Here is a 23104-nt window from a genome sequence, read left to right on the forward strand (position 1 = left end):
ACATTTTTTTTAAAGAAGCTAATTATTATCCTCACTTAGCCGTGCCTCACAAGTAATGCAACAAATTCTCTATTATCGGTGTGATCATATACCTACTGTAATTAAAAAAATAATAATTAAATATAGAGAAAATGGTCTGAGAAGAACAAAATTGGCAGGGCAATTCAAGCATAGCCAATATGCAGTGATAATGTATTGGGTCTATAGCCAAACCTCCATTGCAACATAAATGTTTTTCATTGGTTAATGTATTCTAAGTAATGTAAAAAAATAAAAGATTTATTAAATTGGCGCCGTAGATCTCGGTTTGCATCTGTTCTAAGCCAACTCCATCTGTTATGCCCCATAGTTGCACATGTGTCTGTTTTGTTGTTAAACACAGTTGCAATGTTCGCATCTGTGGAACAGGGGTGATACAGCACTCCTTAACAAAAACTATACATCGTTCTCATATCAGCCTTCAATGTCTATTGAAAATGTAAAACAATATTGCATGTACAGTGCCTTGCGAAAGTATTCGGCCCCCTTGAACTTTGCGACCTTTTGCCACATTTCAGGCTTCAAACATAAAGATATAAAACTGTATTTTTTTGTGAATAATCAACAACAAGTGGGACACAATCATGAAGTGGAATGACATTTATTGGATATTTCAAACTTTTTTAACAAATCAAAAACGGAAAAATTGGGCGTGCAAAATTATTCAGCCCCTTTACTTTCAGTGCAGCAAACTCTCTCCAGAAGTTCAGTGAGGATCTCTGAATGATCCAATGTTGACCTAAATGACTAATGATGATAAATACAATCCACCTGTGTGTAATCAAGTCTCCGTATAAATGCACCTGCACTGTGATAGTCTCAGAGGTCCGTTAAAAGCTCAGAGAGCATCATGAAGAACAAGGAACACACCAGGCAGGTCCGAGATACTGTTGTGAAGATGTTTAAAGCCGGATTTTGATACAAAAAGATTTGCCAAGCTTTAAACATCCCAAGGAGCACTGTGCAAGCGATAATATTGAAATGGAAGGAGTATCACACCACTGCAAATCTACCAAGACCTGGCCGTCCCTCTAAACTTTCAGCTCATACAAGGAGAAGACTGATGCAGCCAAGAGGCCCATGATCACTCTGGATGAACTGCAGAGATCTACAGCTGAGGTAGGAGACTCTGTCCATAGGACAACAATCAGTCGTATATTGCACAAATCTGGCCTTTATGGAAGAGTGGCAAGAAGAAAGCCATTTCTTAAAGATATCCATAAAAAGTGTCGTTTAAAGTGGAAGAAGGTGCTCTGGTCAGATGAAACCAAAATTGAACTTTTTGGCAACAATGCAAAACGTTATGTTTGGCGTAAAAGCAACACAGCTCATCACCCTGAACACACCATCCCCACTGTCAAACATGGTGGTGGCAGCATCATGGTTTGGGCCTGCTTTTCTTCAGCAGGGACAGGGAAGATGGTTAAAATTGATGGGAAGATGGATGGAGCCAAATACAGGACCATTCTGGAAGAAAACCTGATGGAATCTGCAAAAGACCTGAGACTGGGACGGAGATTTGTCTTCCAACAAGACAATGATCCAAAACATAAAGCAAAATCTACAATGGAATGGTTCAAAAATAAACATATCCAGGTGTTAGAATGGCCAAGTCAAAGTCCAGACCTGAATCCAATCGAGAATCTGTGGAAAGAACTGAAAACTGCGTTCACAAATGCTCTCCATCCAACCTCACTGAGCTCGAGCTGTTTTGCAAGGAGGAATGGGAAAAAATGTCAGTCTCTCGATGTGCAAAACTGATAGAGACATACCCCAAGCGACTTACAGCTGTAATCGCAGCAAAAGGTGGCGCTACAAAGTATTAACTTAAGGGGGCTGAATAATTTTGCACGCCCAATTTTTCAGTTTTTGATTTGTTAAAAAAGTTTGAAATATCCAATAAATGTCGTTCCACTTCATGATTGTGTCCCACTTGTTGTTGATTCTTCACAAAAAAATACAGTTTTATATCTTTATGTTTGAAGCCTGAAATATGGCAAAAGGTCGCAAAGTTCAAGGGGGCCGAATACTTTCGCAAGGCACTGTAGTTGCTGCACGTAACAGATTGACACAATGATAAACACAGAATACAACCACATTATTACCATAGACTAATTTCGGCCCAGTTTAAACACAGTAGTCTTAAGAGTTGTATCATTCAGCCCCATTACAACACTCGAGCTCTGAAAGGCCTGGGGCAGTGTCCTTATAGCATGGCTTTGGCCAAATGGGCCCTGGTCAAAAGTAGTGCACTATATGATAATAGATGCCTTTTGGGAAACAAACCCATGTTTTCTCCTTCAACTATCCTGGTGTTGTCACTGAAGTACCATAGACACGATAGACCATGATCCTCTCTCGTTTTTTTTCTCTCTGTCTCTCTTCAACTTGGTCCCTTGGGTAAACTCTCAATTTCTGCCTCCACCTCGCTTTCCCCCCTCTCTGTCTTTTCTCTGTCTCTCTCTCTCTCTATTTTCCTCTCTCCCTTTCCCTGTCCACCTCTCTCTCTGTGCTTCCTCAATGTGAATACGTTACCACATAACCAGTGGGCGAGGCAGGCAGAGTGGGGGTTACTTTACTTTGGGGGCTGCTACCAAGATCAGGGAGTTTCTGTTGCGGTGCAAGGAGAGGAGAGAAGGGAGAGCTGGCTGGCGCCACACACAGGGGATATCTAGTCAGGGGGGGCTACCTTAATCTGCGTCCATGTCATCAGTACCCGGGGAACAGTTGTTGTTAGGGGTTAACTGCCTTGCTCAAGAGCAGACCTGCAGACTTTTCCACCTTGCTGGCTCGGGGATTTGAACCAGCAACCCTTTGGTTACTGGCCCAATGCTCTTAACCACTAGGCTATCTGCTACTATATATCTGTCCCAAATGGTACCCTATTCCCTATATAGTGCACTAAATGAGGAACAGTGTGCATTTGGGAGGCATCCTATACCTTGCCTCCAGCACTCGTTTTGCTAGCGCTCATGCCATTCCTCTGTTTCTCCTCCTCTCTAAGCTGCAATCCTTCCTCTGCTGTGCTCTTCAGATGGATGGCAGAACCCCCTCCTTCCATTCAGCCTGTTATCTATCGATCCATCCCTCCCTCCCTCGCTCCTCGATCCATCCCTCCACCTATCTATCCATCCATCCACCATACTCTCATCCTCTCCTCTTCCTCTGAGATGAATTCATCAATCAATGTATAGCTAATGTATTAATTGAATGCGGAATAATCACACTGAATTATCTACAGCAGTATTATTCACTCCAGTGAAAGTGTGATTTACATTTTAAATGAATGTGCACAACCAAATACAATCCCTGTATCATTCATCCAGCACTGATTTTGCAATGCAGTTTTGGAGAGGTACATTTAGATAGGAAGCTGGCTACACAGCATGTAGGGCAGTGTGTGTATCAGGTTATTAGAGTGCAGACTCAGTGTGTAAGTGGCTCTGCTCTGGGCTGTGTGCCATCCACCTGGCGTGCCCCCGACAGAGACACACACACACACACAGAGCGCAAGGAGCAGCGGCCACAACAACACACACCAGACCTGCTCCCTGAGCCTGAGCTCTTGTCTGACACACACACACACACACACACACACACACACACACACACACACACACACACACACACACACACACACACACACACACACACACACACACACACACACACACACACACACACACACACAGCCCCAACAGAACAGAACAGGGGCAGGAAGGCAGGTTGCCAGGAGACGGAAGCTCTCCTCTCTCTCTCTTCTCTCTACTCTGGGCTCTATCAGGGCTTTATTTACTCTACTCCTCATCAAGGTCACACCCAGGCTGCACCTCTCTGAGAGAGAGGGGGTGTAGGGGGATGGGAGAGAAGAGGGCAAGAGGGGGAGGGAGAGTGGGAGAGGAACACGGAAGTCATAGCCTGGCTGCAACTCTGAGAAGAGGGAAGAGAAGGAGAGAGGAGAGAGACAAGAGGGGGCCACAGAGGTGACCAGGGTAAAGTTCAATAGGCACCAAACTGAAACACCTGTCCAGTTTTGCTATGGTGTGACCTAATGAACACGACGCGGGAGAGGGGAAGCTAGCAAATTGGTTAATCTCTATGTCATGACAACAGACTGGTAGTGAGCAGGACTCTCTCACTCTCCCCCTTTCTATTACAAGTTATTTCAAATGTTTTACATTACTGTGTTAAATTCATCCATACTGAACACGACCAAATAATAATTCAAAATGGCCACAGCAAGTAACATGAAACCACTCACATCCATTCAATGCGAATTCATTTTCATTCCTTTGGCATTGGCCGTCAGTGGTGCCAGAGCAGAGCTGGCTGTGCCAAGAAAGTAGTGAGAACGAAGATAATAATATAACCAAGCAGGAGACACGACTCACATTTCGTTGGGCGCTCCAGTTTCCGCCTGCCTCGTTTCTTGCGCGGCGGAGTTGGCAGAGTCTCCTCTTTGTCCTTTTCAGAGTCGTTCTGCTCGTCCCGGCTCGGCTCCCGGCTCAGTAGAAACCCGTTCTCCAGGGAGGGGGGACTCAGGCTCCGGCTCTGACATAGGAGGGTGTGGGTTTCGGGGGGGGCGTCCTCAGCCCGGCTGGCAGGGGCACTGGGGGTACCAGGGGCGCCTGGTAACCCGTTCTTCTCTGAAGCTTTCCTGTCCTGCTTGGGGCAGCAGCGGGCACCAGCCTGGGTTCTGTCTCTGTCTGCGTGCCCGCTGCTCACGACTCCATTGTGCACCTGCGCCACAGACACAGACTGTCTCTCTCTCTCCGCTGCCAGCCCGGTGCGACTGTTGCACCCACCTCCGACCACACTCTCCTTCACAGACACACTGCCCTCCACCTACAGGCAAAGGAAGACGATAAATCAAGACAATGGGATGGTTATATTTGAGTGTTGATATTATTGCCAATCACTTCACGTTATTAGAAATGTTTGAAAATGTCCCCTTTGCGGATAATAAAGTAACATCTATTCTATTCCACTGCATCGCTTTAACCTTTAGTTGAAAGAAAAGCACAACTCAGTATATTTGTATCACATGCTTCAATAGCCTGAGGTTCTGTTAGGCTCCCTCCCATAACCATTGTAGCTGTACACCTGAGTTGATACAGTAACGCTGCACAAATAACCTTTTGTTGGTTCTAGTATTACTCAGCACTGAACGGGTTACAGTCGGAAACCCTGTGAACTCAACTGGCTGGGCATTCATTGAGTGCTGTAACTCATTTGTAGAGTTCTTCAACGCATTACAGCAGCACAGAAATACGAGAGGAATGTTGGCTTTTTGTCAAAGGAAGGAAATCTTTAATTTTGTTTGGATACTACATTGACGTGGGGACTCGCCCCTAGAAACCATTTCAGTCTGTAAAGAAAAGTGTTTACTACTCTGTTCCAACAGGAGCACAGAGATTCCCGAACCCAATGACCCCATAGCAGACCCAAACGAGATTATCTGGCTGGGATTATCGGGGGCGTGATTTGACTACATTGTAAATCTATGTCATTGTATATCTATGTCATATATTTATGTCAAGCCAATACTCTTTTAAGATAAGTACATCACCTGATTTACACCTCTTCTTAGTGAGGAAATGTATTCATTTCATTTCCAAAATGTTCAAAGTAGAGGTCATGGGTCTTTCTGTAAATAATGGGGCCTATGTGTGACATTGGGATAAACATTTGTAAATGGTTTGAAACTAAAATAAAAAATAGATTTTCATACAGCTCCACATGTGTACTTAGAGGAATAAGGGTGAATATATGCAAATTGGCCCATAAATCCACCTATACGTCAACATAGGTTTAGGACTATACACTGACTACGCCAAACATTAGGAACACCTTCTTAATATTGAGTGACATCAAAAGGGATCATAGTTTTCACATGGATTCACCTGGTCAGTCTATGTCATGGAAAGAGCAGGTGTTCATAATGTTTTGTACACTCAGTGTGCATCCTTTAAGCAGGGTTCATACAGACATTGGCAGGTCAACTTCAAGGACTTTTTCAATAACTTAATGTTATACAATTGTATAATTTATATAATTGTACATGTAGGGCCTAATATAGAACCCGATTCTTCTGCTGCCTATCTGTGTGGCCGACGCAGGCATTGAATCAAATCTAATTGTATTTGTCACATGCGCCGAATACAACAGGTTACCGTGATATGCTTACTTACTGTACAAGCCTTTAACCAACAAATCAGTTAGTGATGTACTCGTATTCCTGGCATAATACAGCCATGAATACCAGTAGCATTTATCTTAACATTTGATTCTCACCATCACTGTTTTAATAATGAGAAAGGGACCTGGTTCCTTTTTTAACGAGAGGACTTCTACAGGAAGCCAAGTTGAAGAAAGCACCTCACATGGTTTTACCTCAACAGAGTAGCGCAATGACACCCTCCAATTGAAGTCGTGGGAAACAAACGAAAGTTTGCCATCTCTCGCAAAAAAAGGATTTAAAAAATAAAACATTTCAAGGTAGGCCTATTCAAGTACTCCAAGTTCATGTAGGCTCCTTCAGGCTCCTTGTAATGTTTAAAATTCAAGGTGTAACATGGAAAACAAAATGTATGTCATGTTATTTCATTACCAGATCATACTGTGAAGAAGCCCACTAGGCTATGTCATTTGTTGTCGTTATATCCCAAATAAATAATCGGATTAGCGTTGGGTGTTGTGCAATAGTCTATCCTACACGATTGCGCACGGTAGACTCGGCGTCCAATCCGAGGCACAGGAACATATGAAACCGTAAACACATTACATTGATGCTTTCTCTGTTAAATCTAACGGGATACTGCTGTAAATCAAGCAGACAACAACAGATGATCAATATCAATTCTCTGGGGATATTAGATCCAACTGTCTTCACTGGGGGAATCAATGAGACACCAACATATTCTGGACATTCCTTCACGAACACCTTTTTCACCAGCACTTGGGCTGGTGTTGCATTGCATGCGCCATCACAGCAGCTGTCTGTCATTCAGAAAATGCCTTCCCTGATCAGATCACGTTTTAAGTATCAAGGGAAGGTGACTTTATCGGTTTAAAGCATTGGATTCTGCAATCACATTTATTATCTGGGATTTGTGTGCCCATGAAAACCGTTTTCACCCAGTAACATAAGGAGATACGAAATGTTACATAGTTACACTGCATATCTGAAATCTCTATACAAAAAAACTGTCAGACAGCTTGATCCAGGATTCTTACAGGGTTCAGGTTCAATGTCTAATTTAACTGATTAATGCTTAATATATGATATAATGACAATTTACACGGCCATAAATGCAAGGACAGAAAAGTAGTGTTTTATGTCACATGATTTCATACAAATCCGTCAAGACGACCCTTCGTGGTAAAGGGTTAAACATAGGTTTTAAATCAACTCGTGAATCTTAACTAATATATATATATATATATATATATATATATATAATATATGTAATGACACGAAAAGCATTGGCAGATTATTATCAATGACTTATCAACAGCTGTTACAAGAAATCGTCACGCTTACCCTAGTTTACAGACAGACCCACATTTGAGAGAGATGGGGGAGGGGTCTTGTCGCCACAGTGTCTCTGCTAGACCACTGCCTAAAAATAGTGTTCAAATTTGTTTCGGAGACAATTACTGGGTCACAGCAGAGGAAAGTAGGGCATGTCTAACGAGATGAGAATGCCTTCTCTGTCTGTCAACACTGACAACAGCATTTTGAAGCAGCCATCGTCTCAGAGGGACAGACGGACAGACAAGAGGCTGAGTGTGAGAAATAGACAGAAATACAGACACACACAGGATCTAGTATTTCCTCCTCTTCTTCTTTTTGGGTGCTACTATCGGCCACCAATTGCTAGCAGTCAGTATTTGGATAATATGTGTGCAACGCTTGATAGTGTGTGTGATGTTAACAGAGAGGTCTATTTTCTGGGTGACCTGAACATTGACTGGTTAGCAACTAGTTGTCCTCTCAAGAGGAAGCTTCTATCTGTGACTAATGCCTGTAATATGATCCAGATTATCACTCAAATCAAATCAAATGTTATTTGTCACATGCTTCATAAACAACAGGCGTGGACTAACAGTAAAATGCTTACTGCTGGGCCCTTCCCGAAAATGCTGGGGGAAAAATGGAACAATTATAACACAAGGAATAAATGCACAATGAGTAACGATAACTTTGCTGTATAAACGGGGTACCCTTACCGAGTCGGTGTGCAGGGGTATGAGGTAATTGAGGTAGATACGTACACACAGCTAGGGCTATTGTGACTAGGCAACAGGATATATAAGAGTAGCAGCAGAGTATGTGTTGAGTCAAAAGAGTTGTGCAAAAAGAGGTCAATGCAGAGAGTCTGGCTAGCTACAGTATATGGTTAACTATTTATCAGTTTTATGGTTTGGGGTCCTGTTGGTTCCAGACCTGGTGCATCGGTACTGCTAGCTGTGCGGTAGCAGATAGAAGAGTCTATGACTAGGGTGGCTGGAGTCTTTGACAATTTGATGGTCTTCATCTGACACGGCCTGGTAATTTAGGTAATATGTACATGTAGGTTTAGTGCCTAATAGAGTTAAAGTGACTATGCATAGATTATAAACAGAGAGTAGCAGCAGTATGAAAGAGGGGTCTGGGAAGCCCTTTGATTAGATGTTCAGGAGTCTTCGGTCATAAGCCACAGTGGCAGAAACATTATGTACAAAATAAGTTACAAATAACGCAAAAAAAACCACTATAGCACAATTGGTTACAGAATCGTAAAACGGCAGCCATCTCCTTCGGCGCCATTATTCCAGTGATGTACTAGGCCATACACGCTACCCTCTGAAGCGGCTTGCGGTTGGATGCCAAGCATTTGTCCTACCATGCGGTGATGCAGCCAGTCAAAATGCTCTCAATGGTGTAGCTGTATAACTTTTTGTGGATCTGAGGGCCCATGCTAAATCTTTTTAGTCCCCTCAAATCAAATCCAATATTATTGGTCACATATACACATACGCATATTTAGCAGATGTTATTGCGGGTGTAGCGAAATACTTGTGTTCCTAGCTCCAACAGTGAAGTAGTATCTAGTAACAATACACAATAAAAGAATGGAATTAAGAAATATATAAATATTAGGACGAGCAATGTCGGAGTGGCATTGCCTAAAATACAGTAGAATAGAATATAGTATTTACATATGAAATGAGTAAAGCTGTATGTAAACATTATTAAAGTGGCCAGTAAGTATATGTATATGTGTATAGGGCAGCAGCCTCTAAAGTGTAGGGTTGAGTAACCGGGTGGTAGCCGGCGAGTGATGACTATTTAACAGTTTGTTCCTTGAGAAAGAAGCTCTTTTTCCAGTCTCTCAGTCGCAGCTTTGATGCACCTGTACTGACCCCGCCTTCTGGATGATTGCTGGGTGAACAGGCCATGGCTTTTTGCATAGGCTGCCTCTCAATACACCGCATCCGCCGATATTGACCTTCCACATCTGCGTTGAAAGTTGGCAGAGCCACAGCAGTGTTTGTCAGACCATGAGGCATCCCAAAAATCGGCCTTCTCACGATAACGTCTGTAGCATCCGAATGGATACGAACATGTATGTGTAGTTGTTTTGCTCTAGGACGGCCACAAGCGTCACAAGACTCGCCTGAACGTAGCCCGGTACCATTTTTAAAAATGAAAGGAAGTACTGTATATATAGTATGGAAGACGTTTAGTGCCTAATAAAAATAGGTTAAATATGTCTAAAAAAATGGTTCTATAGTTTCCTGATCTGTTTTTCCAAGTATGAATCTGTATTTCAATGCTTTTCTATGGGCTAATAGCAATAAGGACAGTTGTGCACCGGGGCCTTCCACTCCTCTTTCTATTCTGGTTAGAGACAGTTTGTGCTGTTCTGTGAAGGGTGTATTACACAGTGTTGTACGAGATCTTCAGTTTCTTGGCAATTTCTCGCATGGAATAGCCTTCATTTCTCAGAACAGGAATAGAATGACGAGTTTCTGAAGAACGTTCTTTGTTTCTGGCCATTTTGATCCTGTAATCGAACCCACAAAACAGATATTCAACTAGTCTAAAGAAGGCCAGTTTTATTGCTTCTTTAATCAGTACAACCGTTTTCAGCTGTGCTAACATAATTGCAAAAGGGATTTCTAATGATTAATTTGCCTTTTAAAATGATAAATTTGGATTAGCTAACACAGCGTGCCATTGGAACACAGGAGTGATGGTTGCTGATAATGGGCCTCTTTATGCCTATGTAGTTATTCCATTAAAAATCAGCCGATTCCAGCAACAAAAGTCATTTACAACATTAACAATGTCTACACTGTATTTCTGATCAATTTGATGTTATTTTCTTTCAAAAACAAGGACATTTCTATGTGACCCCAAAGTTTTGAACGGTAGTGTAGATACAAACGTATGTGGACACCCCTTCAAATTAGTGGATTCGTCTATTTCAGCCACACCCGTTTCTGACAGGTGTATCAAATTGAGAACACAGCCATGCAATCCCCATAGACAAACATTGGCAGTAGAATGGCCTTACTGAAGAGCTCAGTAACTTTCAACGTGGCACCGTCATAGGATGCCACCTTTCCAACAAGTCAGTTCGTCTCATTTCTGCCCTGCTAGAGCTAAGTGGAAACATCTAGGAGCAACAACGGCTAAGCCGCGAAGTGACTGGCCCCACAAGCTCCACACACATTACTTTATAGTTATATTTGTATGTTGTTGTATTTTACATTTGTGTGACTGTTCTTGTCCATTAGTGTTTTGTTACTTGTCATGTTTTATGTTTTTTGTGTGAACCCCAGGAAGAATAGCTTCTGCTTCGGGAAAAAGCTCATGGGGATCTGAATAAACCATTAAAGAATACAATAATACATGAGATCGGAGACTTTAGATTGTAAAACATTCAAATGGAAGATGTTGTGAAAAATGTTTTGATTATATCAGACTAATGACTGCTTATTAATGACTAATGACTGCTTCCTTAGTCTCCTTCGAGCAACCAATCTTAATTATACTGTGATGCAGAGTAGAACAAAAAAACATGTCCACTGCTATTTGTCAAGCTATTTTCAGAAAGGTGTTCTGAAATCAAATTCCACTGATTTCTCACTGACATTTGAAAAAGAGATAGCATTTAACAACAACAAGGAAGAGAGAACGAGTGAGAGAGAGAGTGAGAGAGAGAGTGAGAGAGAGAGTGAGAGACAGTGTGTGTGAGAAATTTAACATTACACTTTCTGTCAGCACAGGGGTGTTACGAAACACAACCCAGTGATCTACAACTGCCCCCCTGCCAAAGGTCACAGAGGTCATAGACAAGACAGACATGGAATATCAGGAAACTCAGCCCAATCATGGTGTTAACTACCATAACACCAAGAACAACAAAATTATGCTGAAATCAATCTTGGCCACATATACTTAATTTTTTTATTTATTTAACTTATTTACAATGGCGGCCTTCCCCGGGCCAAACCCTAACCCAGACGACGCTGGGCCAATTGTGCGCCGCCCTATGGGACTCCCAATCACGGCCGGTTGTGATCGAACCAGGGTCCATTTATGATGAACTTCACCAGCGCCGTGGAGCTGAGACCAGGCTTTGTAGAATCTATCTCCGACAATGGCCCATTATCCTTCTCAATAAGGAAACAGTCGGTGATTGTGTTTGATTTAATGTTTATAGAAAAAAGTATGGATTTCAGCAAACAAAGACAGGCACGCAACGACAGAGGACAAACATAGGTACTAGGTGGGCATTTCATAGATATATATATATATATATATATATTTATTTTAAAGTATTGACCTTGGACAAATCGATGTAGTCAAAGCTAGATTCCACAAAGCCTGGTCTCATCATGAACTTCCTTCACCATGGAGTGGAGTTTAGTCCGCCACACCGACCCCTGCCCACCCCCCGCCCTGCCGCCGAGTTGCACAAGGTGCGCAGCGAACAAGTGTCCAAGTTTAAACAAAGTTACAGAAAAACATGTTTTTCGACTATCCAGATATCTGAAATAATGTAATGATATTATTCGAATTGTAAAATCATTTCAAATGCCTATTCTCTGGCACAGTGATTTCCCCTATGACTGCTATACAAGCATCTCACAGCTGTGAAAACACTGAGGCACAATGTCACTTTGCGTGATGGAGTTTCGTAAGAGATCCCTTTGCAATGACTCTAAACACATAGTGTATGCTATAGGACCGATGGCATATGGCAAATGAACTTGAAACTTGAACTGTTGTTTACAAACATATCTGGGATCATTTTAATTAACCAAATTGTAAATTTAGCTTGTTTTACAATAAACCTACGACATGTGTAGTCTTCAGGTCCGCGCGATCTTTCTCCATTGATGGTTATGAAAGAAATGGAAAAGCCCAATAAAGATATTATCACAGATGATCTACTCACAGGTATCGGCTTGCGTTTCCTCCCAGCAGGCCTGACCACTTTACAGCTGGTGTTGCTTTTAGCTGGCTTCTCCTCTGGTTCCGGCTCCTTGTCCAGTCTCGTGCTCTCGCTCTGTCAAACGACAACACACAACACAATATTATCAATCTCGCTCTGTCAAAAGAAAACACACAACACACCGTTTTCATCCTCGTAATGAAGAATCAGGTTGAATCACAGTAGAATCAGGGAGCGTCACAGTAGAATCAGAGGAAATCTAAGCAAAATCAGGTAGAATCAAAGTAGAGTCAAATAAAAGGACAGTAGAATCAGGAAGAATTACAGAATCAAAGAGAATTACAGTAGAATCAGATAGAATCACAGAAGAGTCAGGTATAATCAGATACAATTACAGTAGAATCACATAGAATCACAGTAACATCAGGTAGAATCACAATAGAATCACAGTAGAATCAGGTAGAATCACAATAGAATCACAGTAGAATCAGGTAGAATCACAATAGAAATACAGTAGAATCAGGTAGAATCACAATATAATCACAGTAGAATCAGTTAGAATCACAATAGAATCACAGTAGAATCAGATAGAATCACAGAAGAGTCAGGTATAATCAGATACAATTACAGTAGAATCACATAGAATCACAGTAGAATCAGGTAGAATCTCATAGAATCACAGTAGAGTCAGGTAGAATCACAAACCAACCATACAACAAAATGTGACATCATTCAACTAGCTATCTAACTACTATCAACTAGCTTATTGAATGTGTCTACTTTGACCCCAAAAATGTACCCTGAATTTACTGATTAGCTCTTATGTAAACAGTATATATTCCAACTCTTAACAAATGCACATTAACAGATTAGAATCACAAGTACCCAGTTAAAACGAAATGCATAGTAAGTAAACATCACCCATAGGATTGAGAGGCAATGTGTAATGTGATTCTAATTATAGTGCAACTGTATACTGTACAGGGTTGGGGTCAATTCCATTTCAATTCAGGAAGTACACTGAAGTTCTCATTCCAATTCCAATTCACTTAATTGTTTTGTAATGACAAAAATGTGGAATTGGAATGTAGTTTACTGTCTGAATTGACTGGAATTTAAATGGAATTGACCTCAACCCTGTTCAGTATGCAGTATACATTACAACTCTTGAACAGTTTAGGGACTCTCTCTCTCAATAGGTCTCTATCCTGTGCTTCTTTAGGATGAAGAGAGACAATGGGACAGATGGGATTTGAATGACATGTCCCTTTGAGTCTGGGTGAAGTGAGAGCTATAGCTTTAGCTACTACCACAGAGCCTGACCTCACTGAGATACATTCCCTAATGACACTGTTACAAAGACACTGTGGGAGTGTGTGTGTGTGTGTGTGTGTGTGTGTGTGTGTGTGTGTGTGTGTGTGTGTGTGTGTGTGTGTGTGTGTGTGTGTGTGTGTGTGTGTGTGTGTGTGTGTGTGTGTGTGTGTGTGTGTGTGTGTGTGTGTGTGTGTGTGTGTGTGTGCGTGTGTGTGTATGTGTGTGTGTGGACTAGGGCTGTTGCAGTGACCGTATTACCGCCACACTGGTGGTCACGAGTAATGAAGGCAGTCAAAATCAACGTGACCGTTTAGTCACGGTAATTAGGCTTCTCCAAGCTCTGATGCTGCTGATGGTTGTTAGTAGCCTACCAAACGTGGTAAATGTCTGGTACTCAGCACTCTATTGTCCCTCTAATCACTCTGACATCAATGCAAATATATTCGAAAATCGAATCAATGATCTCACGTTGCTCAACATTTTTATAGGCTATGCGGGAGAAAACAGAGTGATGGCCGCTAATAGAAAGAGGAGGATCCCATCAGCTTTCTATAGGCTAGGCCTACTATAGTTATTTCTCAACTTTCCTAATATCAAGCACATTGCTTATATTTACAACAAGAGTATAGCCTACATGGCTGGCATGAAAATTATCCACGGGAAAACTGTCCTCCATTCACTATTCAAGTGGATAGATGATGTGTATTTTTTCACACTGTCCCTGTTTCGAGACAGGTGCATGATAACGGTACATTCTAAATCAAAACAAATGTCACACACAGTTAAAGTCGGAAGTTTACATACTCCTTAGCCAAATATATTTAAACTCAGTTTTTCACATTTCCTGACATTTAATCCTAGTAAAAAAATCCCTGTCTTAGTTCAGTTAGGATCACCACTTTATTTTAAGAATGTAAAATGTCAGAATAATAGTAGAGATAATTATTTATTTCAGCTTGAATTTCTTTCATCACATTCCCAGTGCATCAGAAGTTTACATACACTCAATTAGTACCTGGTAGCATTGCCTTTTAATTGTTTAACTTGGGTCAAACGTTTCAGGTAGCCTTCCACAAGCTTCCCACAATAAGTTGGGTGAATTTTGGCCCATTCTTCCGGGCAGAGCTCTTGTAACTGAGTCATGTTTGTAGGCCTCCTTGCTCGCACACGCTTTTTCAGTTCTGCCCACATATTTTCTATAGGATTGAGGTCAGGGCTTTGTGATGGCCACTCCAATACCATGACTTTGTTCTCCTTAAGCCATTTTCCCACAACTTTGGAAGTATGCTTGGGGTCATTGTTCATTTGGAAGACCCATTTGCGACCAAGCTTTAACTTCCTGACTGATGTCTTGAGATTTTGCTTCAATATATCCACATAATTTTCTTGCCTCATGATGTCATCTGTTTTGGAAAGTGCACCAGTCCCTCCTGCAGCAAAGCACCCCCACAACATGATGCTGCCACCCCCGTGCTTCAAGGTTAGGATGGTGTTCTTCGGCTTGCAAGTCTCCCCCTTTATCCTTCAAACATAACGATGGTCAATATGGCCGAAAAGTTATATTTTGTTTCATCAGACCAGAGGAAATTTCTCCAAAAAGTACGATCTTTGTACCCATGTGCAGTTGCAAACTGTAGTCTGGCCTTTTTATGGCGGTTTTGGAGCAGTGGCTTCTTCCTTGCTGAGCAGCCTTTCAGGTTATGGCGATATAGGACTTGTTTTTACTGTGAATATAGATACCTTTGTAGCTGTTTCCTCCAGCATCTTCACAAGGTCCTTTGCTGTTGTTCTGGGATTGATTTGCACTTTTCGCATCAAAGTATGTTCATCAGAACGCGTCTCCTTCCTGAGCGGTATGACGGCTACGTGGTCCCATGGTGTTTATACTTGCGTACTATTGTTTGTACAGATGAACGTGGTACCTTCAGGTGTTTGGAAATTGCTCCCAAGGATGAACCAGACTTGTAGAGGTCTACAATTGCTTTTCTGAGCTCTTGGCTGACTTTTTTTTGATTTTCCCATGATGTCAAGCAAAGAGGCACTGAGTTTGAAGGTAGGCCTTGAAATACATTCACAGGTACACCTCCAATTGACTCAAATTATGTCAATTAGCCTATCAGAAGCTTCTAAAGCCATGACATAATTTTCTGGAATTTTCCAAGATGTTTAAAGGCACAGTCAACTTAGAATATGTAAACTTCTGACCCACTGGAATTGTGATACAGTGAGTTATAAGTGAAATAATAAGTCTGGAAACAATTGTTGGAAAAATTACTTGTGTCATGCACAAAGTAGATGTCCTAACCGACAAGACTTCAACTGTATATTAGTTAGTATATGTAAAGATAATATTCAATCAAGAATAGTCTGATGGGTTACAATATTAGCCTAATAATAGCCTAAAATTAAGCACAATAATCTGATTCATAAGGGGTGGAAAGCCTATAAGTAGTGTGTGAATTCCAAGATTGGGTAAGATAATTTTCACCATAAAAATGCACCTTTTTAATAAAAGCATTACATGCATAATCGCATTTGTGGTCACTTTATAGAATGGTGTTTTACTTGTAATGGAACATTTGTGCTTATAGCCTACTAACGTGTGCATTGTTGAGCTTATAATGTGGAGACATAGCCTAATAGTTAATCAACATTTTGAGGTAAACGTTCTGATCTGTTGCGTTAGCCACATTGCATGAATTTTTTTTTGATGCTAGTGGTTGTAATAATTTGGGATCTATCGCATCCCACAACTGTCCCAGACTGTGTGGAATATTTATTTCTGGCACAGAATATAAGAGGTTTGACTTTTCTACTACTATATCTACTATATAGTAGATATAGGCTCATGCTTTTGCTGTTCGCTAGGCCTACTCATCTTGTTGGCTGACGAAAAGTTAAATGTGGACATTTCATCCAATATCTTCAATATGCACCTCGGAATTGGATAAGGATGCAAGCAGTTGTGTCCCTGATGTGTCTGTCTTCACTTGTAGCCTGTGAGAAAGTCCTGATCACGTGACGGAGAGCCGTGTGAGTGAGAGACGGTTTGGATTGCGCAGCACACTCAGGGAGAAGAGCACAACGCAGCACTCCAGGCCCTAAAGGCATGGATTTATTTAGGGTTTCTTTACGGCCACAATGGGGATGCGGCCGTGGAATTCAAGGCATTATCAAGTGTTTGTCAAATTGTGAATGAGTGACTGATGTAGTGTGTACAGCCTGGGCAACAAAAAAAAACAGAGCTCATGCCTTTCAAGCAACTTTTTTCAAATCATCATTAGTCTCTCATCATGCAGCCTTACAAAGTATTAAAAATCAAAACATATAGCCCAAGCTTTGTAGAACAATTAAAGTTACATTAACTCTAAATCAAGCATATAGGAATATCTATTTCTTTGTTAACCGCTCAACACAGAATAGCCGCATGTGGGCACTCCCTCAAATCGTTAGGAGAAAATATTTAGATTTTATTCAGCTTTGTTCAGTTGTATTCTTCATACTATAAAATAATGTAAAATAATGCCACAGAATTATGAGCAAATCTTGTCTGCTAAATGAACTAGTGTAGCCCACAGCCATTTGACATAGTCACATAAGGACCCTAACATCAGGACAACTCAGAGTATCAGAATATGCTATTATTTTCTTCTGAAATAGACAACATTTTCTTCATATCATGTTTCTTTAGACCTGTCTAAAATAAATAATGGATTTATTGTGAAGGTGTAGGTTATATTACATGGATTTATTAAGACCTTTTTAAATGGCTTGTAATTCTATGTGTGGAAGCCAGGAGATGCTAAATGTGTTTGTGTTAACTAACGGTCAATTACCGTGAGACCGACAGTTATTTGCTTGACAATCACCGTCTGACTAAATTTTATGACCGTCACAGCCCTGGTGTGGACCCCCTCCTGCACATTTCCTTTGATGAATACAACTGTGTCTTCCCCCTAAGAAAAGGCCCTATATCCACCCTCACCCAGCACCCCTGGGGTTGCTCTGGGCTTGTATAAATCATCTCAGAGTGCTGATCAGTTGATATGGACCGCGGGACCTGATCCTAGATCAGCACTCCTACTCTGACTGAGACTCTTTTTGTAAATACAGACCCAGGGCCTCAATATTAACTCACTGAGTGTCTTAGTGGGTGTGTTGTTTGGGGAAAGAAGGGAGACAAGCTTGAACAATTCATTGAAGTAGACCAAATCCTGCGTAGCAACCAGCTATCGGCATCACGAGGTGGGAGCTACTGGGAGCAGGTGATGAAAAACAGCCGTGGCTTTTTAAAGGGGATGGACCACAGTCAACAACAAAAAGGCAGCCACATTATCTAGTCACATTATTTGTAGTAAATCTAGTATCTAGTACATGGAAATCGACTGACCTGAAAACCTTGTTTTGTTTAATATGACTTGGGCGAGACCTGGATTCATATACAATATTTCAAATCATTCACAATGTCCTCTAATTTGACATTAGATTCATAAAATTGTGATTTTGCATTTTCATTGTTGTTTATTTCTCCAGCAGTGATTTCCCTCCTCCTCCTATCTTGGGCTGCGTCCCAAATGCATCTTATTCCCTACACAGTTCCCTATGGACCCTGGTCAAAAGTAGTACACTATAGAGGGAATATGGGTGCCATTTGGGACACAGCCCTAGTGCCTGGTTAAGCCTGCCTCCACCAAAGGAGTATTGGCACTGCATGCACCCCTATTGCCATTCTATAAGGGATTAGCTGTCACCAACCCCCTTGTCACAAAATGGCAAAAATCACCAAGCGTGGAAAGAAGGTAATCGCAAGGGCGTAATTCTAGAATAGGGAATGTCTGTATGCAGCCCTAAATGATGCCTCACTGTCTGATTCCATGGGCATGTAGTCTCGTGTTGTGTTGACAAAATCCTGAAAATGTTCAATGAAACACAACACACCATTACAACACATGACTAAAATATGTAAAAATGGCAATTCAAAAAGCACTACAAAGCATAAAATACAATTACTATTTGTTATTGCCTTGTGTGAACCCTATAACATACTCTGGCACTATTCGCTATCTCTGGCACTATTTTCAGTCGGAAGTCGGTTTATTTAAGGCAATGGCTGTTGCTTAGCAACAAGAATACATTGGGCAGGCAGTGTGATGGGAGGAGAGTGTCATAGAGGAGAGAGGAAGAGAGGAAATGCCCCAGTATAACACAGCAGTTGGCTGGCAGGCTCATCATACAACAGCCAACGCCCCACGTCACACTAGCAAACCAGTGGCATCTTTCTAACAGGCACAATCAGCACATAATACAGAAAGCTACCATGGGGGGTGGATAAGGATGCTTTAACTACTGTGTACAGTAGGCCTATGCGATCATGTTACAGACGTTTCATATTTTCATCACTAGGGGTCCTATAGTGTCTCCTTATTGATTTTATAGAACTTGGTTAACCACATATATTAGATGACATATAGACAGTGGTGACTGGAAACTAATAGGCTATTATCTACGGCTCAATTCTCTGTGCTCCAACTGATATTGGTGATATTGCTAATTGGTTATATTGACTAATAAGCGTCCAGCATTTAGGAGTGTCTCTTCATTGATTTCCCTAGAAGCTGGTTAACCCTAGGTAGAGGACATAGCAACATACATTAGACAGATGACCGATAGACACTGGTCACCAATATCTATGGGTTTGGTCTGAGCTAAAGTGGTGATTATTGATAAATATACCCGTAATATCACCAAAGCATGACCTACACTGATGGGATTGAGTCCCATCAGGGAGGGGGGGGGGGGGGGGGGCAATCGATCAAATGTATTTATAAAGCCCTTTCACATCCCCAGTTGTCACTGTTGTTAATGTGGGTAATGGGTGGTTAATCATGGTTAACCCAGAACTAAAATCTTGAGTAATTTGGTCAGATGCCACTTATGTTACGTATTCTGTTGACGAGAGATCATGGGTGGCTGACTCACAGTGATCCAGCGTGACATTTTATGATGTGTGTAGTACAACTGTACAGCGTATCGATTCATTGAACTATATGAAGCCTTACCTACAATGGCAAAATCTGCTGGGTGTATTTTGTGGTATGTCTATTCTCGATATGGAAATGAAGTGGAAATAATATGGAAATGACGTGTATTCCATCTGGGACCATGTTGGAAGCAAGAGAATTGCTTTAAATGTGTTATCCTCTGGGTTGTAAATTCCATTTATTTCCCCCAATAAATGAATAGAATCAATTACACAGTGGTTCAGGTTAATGATGCAACAAACAAAAAAAGTCCATGATAAGACCTCTGATCTCTGATGACATGTTATAATACATTTGTAATACACACTGTTATAACGTAATAGCACACTATAGTGCTTTAACGACAGTCGAATTTGCATCACACGGCTGTTTGTTTCTTACCATTCTGTTCCCAGGTGCATCACGGGTGTAGTCAGAGTTTTTGAACGCAGCGGTGTTGGCGGTGGCAACAGTGTTGGACGGCATCGCTAAGAGTGCAAATCGTGTGGATGATATTCTTAACGGAAATCAGAAGAAGCTTCAAAATTGGATGAATAAAATAAATGGGAAAAAAAAAAATGGTGATCGATGATCCTCCCCTGCAATATGAAGAACAACAAATTGAATCATTCATGCTGAAAAACTGGCAATACATAAAATAAGGACAAAAACATAAGTATTTATTATTTTAATATTGTAACTTTATTATTCTTCTTTAGTTTTTGTATTAAGTTGAACATTATTCTAGCCTACGCAATGGATTCAATCAATAACAGTCTCCCTACTAACTGCAGTGATCTGATTAGGCAACAGTAGGGCCTATTAGGGACAAATGATCCATGTCTTTACATTTAGTCTAGGATGCTGAGAAGTGTCCGTTCGCTCTAGTTTCTCCAGTTTCTCTTACACACACAATATAACACGTGTGTAGGGCCTATGGTCTTATTGAAAACAAGTTATATGCAGTATATGCAATATGCATATTACAGTCTATATGCATATTAAATTTTCATTATAGCCCGTCTTTTCAAACTAGACTTAGTGCTTTGCACAGACTGCAGGCAAGGCCTAGACTAGCCCACTATAGCCTACAACCTCTTTACCTAATTGAGATCAAAAGCCTAAAATGCGCACTTTAGAGCCTATTTACAGTACTAATGTTGATTGTAAAAGTAACACTTTTCAGTCATTTCTCCAGAAGGCTTGTGATATAGGCCTAGTCTTGTTATAGGCTAAACGTCCTTGGTGTTTTGGTCATTGCCCCCATTTTAACTAGCTTAGTCCTACACCACCGATAACCGCCGGTGTTTAAAGTGCTCAAGATACACTTTCACCCACGCACACACACAGGCAGACTTTCTGACACATTGGTACAAATGTAGCGTGAATGCAACATTTAGAACAGACTGGAGCGATAGTCAATAGGCATTTTAACATATTGGTAAATGTATCAGTGTTGTTAACGTGTAAATGCACGGTTCGATTTTTTTCGTGAACAGACACACATTTTGCGGATAATGACATTGCGTCCACAAAACGTGTTACTTTTTTTAAATATACAAAATGAGTGTGGATTCAGTGTTACGGCCTACTGTTCCATTGTCAGCACAAAACTCAAATCTGATACATTCTAACAATTATGATTGAATTAAATACTTTATCAGTGCACACATGGTTGGCGGTCACCTGCATTTGTCACTCGTCAAGGCTAAATTACAAAGTTTTACACGTATTTGAAGGGGAAATCATCATCTGTAAACCGGTGGACTGTAGCCTATCCCATTTATAGGCCACAACAATTTGAAGGATAAAACCCCGTTATGTTCAGACGGGCCGGTATTCTGTAGCAACAATCGCCGTTCTGTGTCTACAAATACGCCGTCATCAAGTTCAAGTGCATATCACAATGTCTAATCGTCAGTCTCCACATCTGCAAAAGCACAAAACGGCTATCTGTTTCCCTTCAGCACAATCGAGTGCAGCCAATCTGCCTTCCGTTCTCAGGGCTCTCATGACTGTGTCTGTTCCGATAAAGGTTAGGCTACCCCTACAGAGGGTTTGGTGATAACGGGCTATGTCACGGTGTTCATTACCCGTTTTGCCAAGTCCCAGGCCTGACCCTTTTTGTTTTCTCTTGCTCCCGGATACTCCTTCTTCTTCTCTCCCCGTCCTCCACCTCCCCAGCCGGCCAGCACTCCGCCAGATGCTCCGCTCACACTGCAGGGGCCAACGGACTGATCGTGTCTCCACCAGGTCCTAAAGGTAGTGGGGTAACGGCTGCTGCTCTACTGCCATTGGGCTAATTAATATCTTTATAAAATGTAAGCTTACATTGTTTCAAAATCTGTGCCAAATACTCAAGACCAATATCCCAATAAATAAAACCCAATAACAAATAATGACCGTCTTCATTTTGTCCAGAGTGATTTGACCTAAATGACCCGTTTAGTGGATTGATTAAACAGATATAGTAATTCAAATTCTTCATACTTATCATATATTATCATATATTATTATTTCCATACATGCCCACTAGACGGGGACATACTGTACGTCTGTTGCTTCAGAAGGATGTCAGTAGGCTATGTCAGTGTCAGACACATAATATAGTGGCTGAGGCTCTTACAAGCACAAACAGAACAAAACCCAGGGGAGGAGCAGACAGCTCTTTAGGAGGGAGGAAGAGACGAGAGAGAGAGAGAGAGAGAGACAGAGACAGAGAGAGAGAGAGAGAGAGACAGAGAGAGAGAGACAGAGAGTGAGAGAGAGAGAGAGAGAGAGAGAGAGAGAGAGAGAGAGAGAGAGAGAGAGAGAGAGAGAGAGAGAGAGAGAGAGAGAGCAGGTGGATGTGGTTCAGTGAGCTAGAAGCATGGCTGGAGCCAGGAGCTCCTCACATCACACCACACGCCTGTAGAGTAGACTGACTTTCTCTAATTCTCATGGTCTGGTTCAGTGAAGGACAGCAGAATGATGACACAACCCACGGCAGAGGGAGAGGAGAACAGGAGCTGGGACTGCTCTCACTGACCCCCCTTGCACAGATAGACAGACACATATGCACATACAACACACAAGAACACAAACACTCCCACGCATGCATACATGCACACGCATACACACCTTACCTGAGACATAGCACTCATCTACAGACATCCAAGTGTCTAGTTGTTTTCTCTGTCTGTGTGGTCTGGTCTGATGTCTTCTTTGTGTGTTATGATTACAGTTCTTCTGCACATTAAACATCAGGAGATATTGTTTATCATTGGACGTTCTAGAGAA

The 23104-nt window shown here is 41.5% G+C and overlaps 1 protein-coding gene across 6 annotated transcripts in view; it reads right to left on the bottom strand.

Annotated features, from left to right (window-relative positions):
* The window catches only part of dnmt3ab (DNA (cytosine-5-)-methyltransferase 3 alpha b), a 69474-nt gene extending 47426 nt beyond the window's left edge, over positions 1–22048 (bottom strand). For all 6 annotated transcript variants that reach the window (XM_031828598.1, XM_031828597.1, XM_020487638.2 and 3 more), the window contains exons 1-4: positions 21919–22048; positions 20228–20424; positions 12495–12605; positions 4431–4884 (exon numbers count right to left, since the gene is read on the bottom strand). In XM_031828598.1, coding sequence (XP_031684458.1) covers positions 4431–4884; positions 12495–12605; positions 20228–20311 — 649 coding nt within the window. In that variant the 5' untranslated portion in view covers positions 20312–20424; positions 21919–22048. The remainder of the gene's footprint in view (positions 1–4430; positions 4885–12494; positions 12606–20227; positions 20425–21918) is intronic.
* Between the last annotated feature and the right edge of the window lie 1056 nt (positions 22049–23104).

Source organism: Oncorhynchus kisutch, linkage group LG7 (assembly GCF_002021735.2).
Source record: "Oncorhynchus kisutch isolate 150728-3 linkage group LG7, Okis_V2, whole genome shotgun sequence".
Taxonomy (NCBI): Eukaryota; Metazoa; Chordata; class Actinopteri; order Salmoniformes; family Salmonidae; genus Oncorhynchus; species Oncorhynchus kisutch.